The 10,098-nt window shown below is 30.0% G+C and overlaps 1 protein-coding gene across 1 annotated transcript; it reads left to right on the top strand.

The window, feature by feature from the left end:
* Nucleotides 1-7,151: 7,151 nt before the first annotated feature.
* On the top strand, nucleotides 7,152-9,008 carry LOC122598380 (cytochrome b561 and DOMON domain-containing protein At5g47530-like). The gene is made up of 3 exons (XM_043770973.1): nucleotides 7,152-7,779; nucleotides 7,877-8,131; nucleotides 8,598-9,008. The coding sequence occupies exons 1-3, from the start codon at nucleotides 7,156-7,158 to the stop codon at nucleotides 8,937-8,939; spliced, it is 1,221 nt and encodes a 406-aa protein (XP_043626908.1). The 5' UTR covers nucleotides 7,152-7,155; the 3' UTR covers nucleotides 8,940-9,008.
* The last annotated feature ends 1,090 nt before the right edge of the window (nucleotides 9,009-10,098 follow it).

The raw sequence follows: 10,098 nt of genomic DNA, 5'->3' as shown, positions 1-10,098 counted from the left end.
ACATATTCTTTTTTTAATCTTTAAATATCATGGGGGCCATGTGATTTATTTAAAATTCAAACAATATTAAAAAATTAGTATGTGAGATTCCACACCTAAGCTTAGGTGTCGGACAGTCTTATATTCATTTTTTCCTATATATATATGCTAGTATTAATCCCCGTGCGTGTTGCACGGTTGACTTATTATTATTATTATTATTAACAGTGAGTTAGCAGTAAGTATTCGAGAAAACAAAATAACATCCAATTAGTCGCTTAAACCACGCATGCTAAACTTAGGACTCCCAAACCCCACTCCCCTAATCAACAATTCAACGTAATTTATATGTTTAAAAATCAACTAAACGTCTAAACTATAAAATGATGACATGTGAAAGAATCAAGATATAAGATTAAAAAGGAAACTTAGTAAAATCTACGTGTCAAATTCTTAGAATTTAAATAAATTTTTAAACATATGAGTTAAGTTGATTGATTATTTTTCATTAAAAAAAAGGAATACCAAAACTAAACATGTATATATGTTCTTAAAAAACGTACAGTAAATTAGAACATAAAATATCCTAACCTATGATGAACAATAAAATGAATCATGAATTCTTTCAAAGTTACTTTTATATGCTATCTAATAACATTCACCTTTACGATCTTTTATCATTCCAATTTTCCATGTATAGTCATGATATAATTACTTTAAGAATTTGTATTATTAACTTTGTATAAGGTATCCGTAATCAAATCAAACTTATGTATATCTACTGATTATTAACCAAAGGTTATTTATTCGTATGTATATAGGATTGAATAATATCATATTTAATTATATAAATGGTATTATAAAGAATTTATAAATCTCTTTAACTATTATTATTATTATTATTATTAAATAGGTTTCTTAATTAATATGTCACTAAAAAGACACATGTCGTTTTAATATATTGACATGTGTCGATCAAAAAGCCTTCAATCCTGTTTTAGTTTATTGGTAGATATATATATAAACTACACTAGTTTAAGCCTCGTGCGTTACACGTTTATATCTTATTTCAGTTAAAGTACGATGAATGATTATATTCTATTACTTCTTATTTGTAATATTGTGTTAATTGTGAAGAATGTATATATGTTTAGTTATTATTAAAATATTTGATTAACTTGAATGAAAATATAACTTACCTTATAATTAAAAATATGGTTACATTCAAATAGCAACAAAATACAAAATCAATTTCAGAATCTTATGTAAGTGTAATTTAAATTAGAAAGTAAAATGAAAATAATAAGCATATGTAGTTACAATTGTTTTATATACTTGTGAATGAATATTTATAACTTTACCAATCAAATATATATATGTTTGAACTATATATCAATTTTTTTTTTATCTATTTATTTAGAAGTCTCTTTCAATTAGTTATCGAATTAAGTTGATCCATAGATGAATACTAGATTTTAGACCCGTGTCTAACACTGGACACGGGATTTACGATATTATCAGTATTAGATCTTCATACATTTAAGTCATAGAGGCTTATAATTTTGAAGAAATACGGTCTTAAGTGTTATATTTTGCAAGTTGTAGTACAATAATAGGTTCATCACTGTCATTATCAATCTAGATATATTGATGGAAGTGTTTGTTGTAGTCATTCCACAAGACACAAGCTATATATAATAGTTTCTCCATTATAAATATTTTGAAACCAGATGTACTCATAATGTGATATTATTATGAAAGATAATTAAGAATTAAAATATAAATATATTTGTGATCCTATACTTGACATTCAAGTATATGTATTTAATCATGATGTGCGTTCATAACACGCATAGGTTTATTTTCAATCACTTGTTCTATGATAATATGATAACAATTAGGATTGTTTTTATATTCTTTGATAAAAATTAGGACTCTTGATTTGAGTGACAACTGTAACTTTAAATATTAAAATGCAAAACTAATATACAAAAAGGAGAAAATAATGTACTTTTCTTATTGAGAGATAAAATGAATCTTGAATGAAGTTTATATTGATTTGGATTTAAGATTCAAGTAACCCTCTGTCGTAAATTATGTTTGGTTCTATGATCGTCTCATCTCATGTGATTCATATTGTGTTTGTGATAATGATGTTGTATATCGTTATCTGTTATTATGTTCGGGATATGTATCTAGATTTCACATTGTATTTATATCTAATATTAAACTAAATATTAATATTTATAATTATAAAATTCTAATGTGATATTTGTTAATAAGTCATTAGGTTTTTAAATAATTTTTTTAATAAAATATTTCATATGTTAAAATATTTTTTTATTTAATTAAATGATTGTAAATTTTAAAAAGTTCTCTCAAGTTAATGGCTAAAAATAAATATAAATTAGTATTCAGGGTTAAAAAGTATAAATTATTGACGGAAAACAAAAAAGTGTAAATTAATGAGACTTTTTCTATAAATTAATATAAATATTAATATAATAATATATTTGGATAATGATTATTAAGATTTTTAATGTGTAGTTTATCTAAATGATGACATCATCAAAAGTCAATTTGATGAAATCGAATGATGTGATTGGTTAATAAGTCATTAGTTCAACTGTCTTATAATATATATTAAGATTGTTGTGAAAAATTTAATAAATGTCTGATTTACTTATTTAGTTCTAGGAATAAATAATTCTATGTTTATCTCTATTTTTACTCTTTTATAAAAACCTATTCTCTCAATCTCTCCCTTTTTTAAATTTTTTTTATCTTTAAAAATATAAACACCTTTAACTTTCAATAAATTCTAAACAACACGCTGCATCTACCTAAATACTCCCAATATATTTTCAACCTCTATCTACTCAAATTAACTCTCCTTTATTCACCAATTTAAATATTTTCACATAATATACCTTAAATCCCCTGGATGAAATTATCACAACATATATCTATTAACTTTAAAAATAACTACATTACCCACTTTTACGTCAATTACATTGATAACCAGCCGCTACCGCCACTCGTCGACGTCACTTTCGCCGCATTGCGTTGGTACACCTCTAGTTTAGTTAACAAAGATTAGAAAAAAGGTTAATAACAATTATTTATTTGTAAACAAATAAAAAGGTTCATATATATTAATATTTAATTTAATTGTTATCATAATAAAAAAGGAATGTAGCATATATCTATACTATATTATAAAAAAATAGCCCTTTCTATTTTTGGAAATGTTGAAAGTTACTCTATGCGATATGATAGAAATACCCCTTTCTTATTTTTTAAATCACTTTATTCTTTAGCTATTAATTTAATTACCTCTACTAATATATTAAAAATACTTTTAATGAAATAAATACACGTACCTTAACGTATATATATTAATTATAATCAATTAGATTTACATCAATAACTTACACTATTAGTCGTGACCACCACCATTCGTCGTCGCCACCCGTGATCACCGCATTGCCGTCGTCACCGCCGCATCGTGCGGGCACCATGCTAGTAAAATTAGAAAGAATTCTGAAAATGATATATAGTATTTTTGTTTGATGTGTCAATTTATGATGGACGAATTTATATATATATATATATATATATATATTCGCAACCACCATTTCACCCAAGAACACTATAGATGCCCATATAAAAAAAAGAGAAACATCAATAACAATGTTGGTTGGATTCATGTTAACCTGATCCTTCACACTTTCACAACATCAATGGTGGTTTTACATTACAAAATGTACATAGTCATTTTGTTGAGATCACAACCATAAATTTCAAATGATGATATCGATGTGGTTAATATGAATTCTATAAGAATCAAAACCCATTTTAGGACTGCAATCATGTGAGATTTGTCTGATCAAAATCCACCATCATCGTGCCTAGATTCCACCAAAACGTTTTCATGGATTAAGAGGTCTATGAGCTATAACTACAACTATACAAAACAATATCACATTGTAATAACACACATACATTTTCATGGATCAAGAGTCTAATATTTGGTTCCATATATTTTACCTTTTATCATGCCATCAGGAAAATTCCTAGCATCTACATGTATATATGAAATCCTTCCAATGGTTTTATTAACCAAGAAGAAAAAAGAAGCACCTGAACCAACAAAAATTAAAAAATAATTTAAAAAATTTCTAAATCAAACCACAATGGATGAGACATTGTCTATGATGCTTGTCCATCCATTCCGCACATAATAAAGTGAAAATTTTTTATAAAAAGAATTCCATAGAAAATACAGAGAATGCAAAATCCAAAAACAAAAAACAAAATTTGAAAATCTAAAATATAAGAAACAATTGGAAGTTAATTACTTTCTGATGTGTCTTCTTAGGACATATTATTGCAACGTCAACTTATCAATTTCACAAAACAACCCTAATTATTATTATCAATAAACGATACATAAAACATATATATACATACACACACACATATATATGCAAAATAAAAGAACATAGAATAAAAATCACTGACCTCGGATTATTAGAAATCTTTTGCTCTTATTCTGCATCAAATCATATAGCATGTCAAAATCACAATCAAGAAAAGAGAAAAACAACTATTTAAAGCAAGTAATGAGAAAGTTTCTTACTATGTTTAAAGCAGATGGTGGCTGTTTTTCTTAAACATTCACAAAACCAGCCAAAAATGTATATGGATGGACAATGCAAAGGGTATTGAAATAAATGAAGTCATTATAACTGGTACTCACTCTTATTCAATGGAGATCTCAAAGGTTGCAATTAATTAACCTATTAACCAAACCCAATATAATCTTCTCTTCACGTAATCCATAAATATCATCATTAAGGAAGTGCCAAAAAACGATCAAGCCTTATAAACCCTCATTATTTTCTGCCGAACGAATTTGCAACTGCTTACCCATACATACATTATAATAGGCTCTTTAGTACTAAGATAATCCGAATTAACATTAACCTAATTAACAAAAATCCTTAATTACCATCATAAAGAGAGGGGCTAATCCTCCTTCAAGCTTCAACTTTATAGGTTTATAGATGTGACAATGGGAATTGGTGTAAGAAAAATATATGACAATGGGAACAAATGATTATGAAATTTATATTTATGAATGGTGGAGATACATTTAATATATTATGGGATTGAAAATACTAAACAAAATTAACTTTTGCGTTGATGGTCGAACATGATCCAAATTATGCACGAAGTTGCGGATCAATACCCGACGTATATGTGGCGGCTTATGTGTCAATCTTTGAAAGACAAACAACGTAGGAACGCCACGTAAGAAAAAAATGACATAGAGGTATGCCACATATGCGTTTGGAGATAGAGAATTATATATATACTAGGTCTTTTACCCGCACGATGTGCAGATTTTTTTTTAAAGCGTTATAATAAACTATATAATGAAACACGAAAAATATAGTGACCATTCATACACAATGTTCTCTGTATGATAGAATTATATAATGTGAACTCCATACATAATGTTGTAACATACAAATAGACCTAAATTCAGGTTGAATTTGGCATTGAAGACTTTGGCTATACTTTAAAGCATTGTTATAGTTGGTCGAATACCCGCAACATACAATTAGGCAAACAAAACAATGAAGTGTAGACCTACGTGTAAAGTTGAAAGATGCGAATTCGATTTATTGGAGTGCCCGGAGTATATGTTCAAGAATTAGGTGAAGATGTTTGGACTATAGACCAACCTATTTTGCTACCTCTACTATCGTTTATTATTTCATATAGAGTATATTATTTCCAATGCATGATGTCCTTATTATAGAATTACTAATGTAAATACATACAACTGGTAATAATAAGCGACTTTGTAATTGTAAATACGTACAATTCTAACATTAATAAGGATTTAGTAATATAAATATTGATTGATGTAATAATAATAACAACTACAATAATAATGGGTATATAAGAATTTGTGGATTTGTAATATTCTTGCCAAATTAATCTTGATCGATCCCATAAATATATTGTTTTTGATATACAATCTCTCCAATTCTATATTTTCTATATTCAATTTTATTCTATATTTTTTATATTCAATTTTATTCTATATTTTTTCTATATATAAGATTAATATTATAAAAAAACATGAAGATGCCACATAGGATAAATCTTATGTGGCAACATTTAAACATAGCTTTGAATTGGAGAGGATGGCCTAGAAGGTTAGGATTCCTAGTGTTTTAATATATATATATATATATATATAAATAGATAGATATAAAGATTATTGTCCTGTATAATATACGAGTAAATATTTGAATTTCTATATGATATAATTTATATAGCTACCTTACATAATAATTTTTTATTAGGTGATATATATAAACTACTATATATATATGTGTGTGTGTGTTAGATATCTAAGCTCAGGTATAAAACCCTCACAAAATAATTCTTTAATATTCATTATAAAATTTATGATGATTAGAGCTCATGTATTCTATGAATTAAAGTATGAAGAAGCAATATTTGATCTTATTAAACATGGGGTATGAAAGAGGTGAAGTATAGAGAATCATAGCTCTACACAAGGATAGAAAAACCACTTCCATTCTAAATGAAATATACGTTACTAAAACCTTACAATCCATAATAACCTTGCAACATTTGGATATGAAGCTACGTACTTACAAACGCTAACTTGAACATTTAAGAAAATGACCGTGATTTCATGATCCTGCTATACATTATACAACAATCCACAAGTTCACCACATATCACGTTCTTTTACATTAAAGAATTAACAAAAAGCATATGCGCCCAAAACGTGACTTGGGCACAAGTTAGAGAGCCTTCACATATAACATATTTTTTAACAAGAGGGCAGATAGAGTTAGATAGATGCATGTGTTTATGTGGTGTGTTTGTTATTGAAAAAGTATCAACTTTCAACTATCAAAGTATCACCAAATCACCTCCTTTAAAATAGGACATCTCTCTCACAAACATACCAAACTAACCTAAAACACTAACCCACCGATTGATACATCCATTATAAATAATCCACAAACCTCTTTCTTCCCCCAACAATCATTAATTCTTTTAACTTTTTCTCTAATTTCACAACCCTTTGAGAATACTTCAAAGTACTTCTACTAATTTGAAATGGGGCTATCCCCTAGAGAGATGCTTCTGTGTTGTATTATTTTAACAACTATATTTCTATCGACCTATGCTCAAACTTGTTCTAATTATGCATTTGCAAGCAACAGGGTGTTTAGTGCTTGCAATGATCTACCCGTTTTAAACTCATTTATCCACTACACATACAACCCATCTTCTCAAACACTTGCAATCGCTTATCGAGTCACAAACTTTGATTCATCAAAGTGGGTTGCATGGGCCATTAATCCTACTTCTCAAGGTATGGCTGGCTCACAAGCACTTGTTGCCTTCCAGCAATCTGATGGGTTTATAAGAGTCTACACATCACCAATCACCGGTTACAGCACTCAGTTGGCTGAAGGGGACCTCAGTTTCCCAGTTTCTGATTTATCGGCAATTAATTCAAACAATAATGAAGTTATTATTTTTGCCACTTTGGGTCTAAATGGGACTAGTACACTGAATCAAGTTTGGCAAGAGGGTCAACTATCTGGAAATGCACCTACGGCACATGCAACATCTGGTGATAACATCAGGTCAATGGGGACTTTAAATGTTCTTTCCGGACAATCTGCAAGTGGAAGTGGGGCAGCAGGAACCAGTACGAAAACCAGGAAACGCAGTGTAAGTTATCATCTAAAAACTCCAAGGCCGTGTGTATCAGATTTTTTTATTTATTTATTTATTTTTTATCATGATAACTAATTCTGAAAGATTGCAGATTCATGGTGTTCTAAATGCAATCAGTTGGGGAATAATGATGCCTCTTGGGGCTATCATTGCAAGGTATCTAAGGGTATTTCAATCAGCAGATCCTGCTTGGTTTTACCTACATGTTACGTGCCAAACTTCTGCCTACGTCATCGGTGTTACCGGATGGGCAACTGGAATTCGGCTTGGCAGCGAGTCTCCAGGCATTCAGTTCACATCTCACAGAGTCATTGGTATCATCCTATTTTGTGTAGCTACCCTCCAGGTATCCCCACTTCTCCAAGATGCTATTTGTATTTGTTTGTATATTTATATATTTGTAAAAGTGACAGTTTCGATATTGGGTTAACTTGGGTTTTGTATTGCCTCTAAATTGGTGAAACATGTAAAATTTTAAAAGTACCAATTAAAAAGGAAAATCGGGTCAAAAAATCCCCCAAAGTGCATTCTTTTAATGCATAAAACGACAATCAATTAATTCATTCATTACAACTAGATCATAACTAAAAGCATACAAGTCTTTGAATCATATTTGCTAACCATTATCAAGTGTTTTGGGTCAACCCGAAGTACAAAATTTAATGTTTTTAACCCGTTTAAACGTCCATTTATCCATCCCATATATCCCTCTTAATGCCTCGCACAGTAAGTGCCGCAGTTGATAATGACATTACTGTAATCCCTGAAGTATATACTGAAAATACTAAAACTATGGATCTGTATATCTGTAGGTGATTGCTTTGCTTGTAAGACCAAAGAAGGAACACAAACACAGAATATTTTGGAACATCTACCACCATTTACTAGGGTACAGCATCATTGTCTTAGGGATTATTAACATATTCAAAGGCTTTGATATTTTAAACCCTGAGAAAAAATGGGAAAGAGCCTATACTGGAGTAATCATTGTTCTAGCCATCATTGCAGCAATTATGGAAGTTTACACATGGTGTGTAGTTATAAGAAGGAAGAAGGACGCAAATACGGAGAAGTTGTCTAACGGAAATGGATATGACAATAATGGGGCGAATGGTCATTATCCATATGCTCAAAGGACTAATGGGAGGGTTTAAGTTAAAGTCAAATTTCCTAATGTATCATATCTCCTTTATCCTATTTTGTTTCAGTGTTCCTTTTCGTTTTTTAGGGCTCGGTTATATTTATACCATATTGCGGTGATTAAACGGTGATAATAATACAAAACAGTAGGGGAAGAATTGATATGCATGTGTACTGTGTGTTAGATCATGGTAGGGTGTTTGTCTGATTGTGTCTAGAGATATAGAATTAGAGGTAATGTGTGAATTAAGGATAATATGGAAATATTGAAAAAAGTACTTAAATTGCTTAAAATAGAGTTTCAATATGTTTTATAAGTATTTATAGATACAGAGGTGGCATGTTATTGGACCTATCTTCCCATAGATCGAGTTATCGAGTACAGAGTTTGATCGTATTTACTTTCTTTTTGTTTACAAATTGTATGTGTACTTTCTCCTATTATTTACATATACTTCACCCCTAGAATGAACAGTCTAATAAAAACACATCACAAAGTTTTGAGGTCTGAACTTTGAAATCATAACCTACATAGACTAGAGAGGGTGAATAGAATATTACAACCGTATAATGAACTGATGCATGTTAACGTCCATAACGAGAACCCTTAAGCATATTTTACCATTTCTATGATGGAAGTGCATCTGATTAAACTAAAACAGAGATTTTATGTGATCCCGATGAAGAAACTAAAGATTCTTATTTGCATTTAATTGTTGTAATTTCTTCACCAACGCGAGTTCATAAAATATGTTTGAGATACAAGGATCATCATATAAGGTAGAGATCCTGAAAGAAGGTGTCCTAAGGAGAGAAAGGAGAGAAGGTCCTATGAACCAATCAGAACGTGACATGTGTCAAAATGAAATCGACAAACCTTTTCAAAGTTCTCCACATGCTCATAAGGATCCCACTTAACAACCCTGTCAAATTGATTTTCCTCAACCCGAGACAAATGATTACCCTTGACATTGAAATTCGGAGCGGTGGATGGAGGACGAATAGCCGAGCCCCTATTAGGTGCAATGATTCGAGTACTCTCCCCAATAGTCCTATCAAACGGATGAACCATGTCTTCGGCCATGTTTCTAGGTGTAGTAAGAGGTGTAGAGGGTGGAGTGGAGTTTGGTGTTGAATGTGGTGAATTTCTTGGTGAAGTTTTCGGTGGAGTTG

Source organism: Erigeron canadensis, chromosome 4, assembly GCF_010389155.1.
Source record: "Erigeron canadensis isolate Cc75 chromosome 4, C_canadensis_v1, whole genome shotgun sequence".
In the NCBI taxonomy this organism is placed as follows: domain Eukaryota; kingdom Viridiplantae; phylum Streptophyta; class Magnoliopsida; order Asterales; family Asteraceae; genus Erigeron; species Erigeron canadensis.
The sequence above is the reverse complement of the archived record's forward strand: the minus strand, read 5'-3'. Positions and strand labels throughout refer to the sequence as shown.

Bases quoted from the DNA above. Each gene is read 5' to 3' on its own strand.
- LOC122598380 (XM_043770973.1), top strand. From the start codon at position 7,156: ATGGGGCTATCCCCTAGAGAGATGCTTCTGTGTTGTATTATTTTAACA. The intron at 7,780-7,876 runs GTAAGTTATCAT...GAAAGATTGCAG, and splicing joins CGAAAACCAGGAAACGCAGT to ATTCATGGTGTTCTAAATGC. The intron at 8,132-8,597 runs GTATCCCCACTT...GTATATCTGTAG, and splicing joins TTTGTGTAGCTACCCTCCAG to GTGATTGCTTTGCTTGTAAG.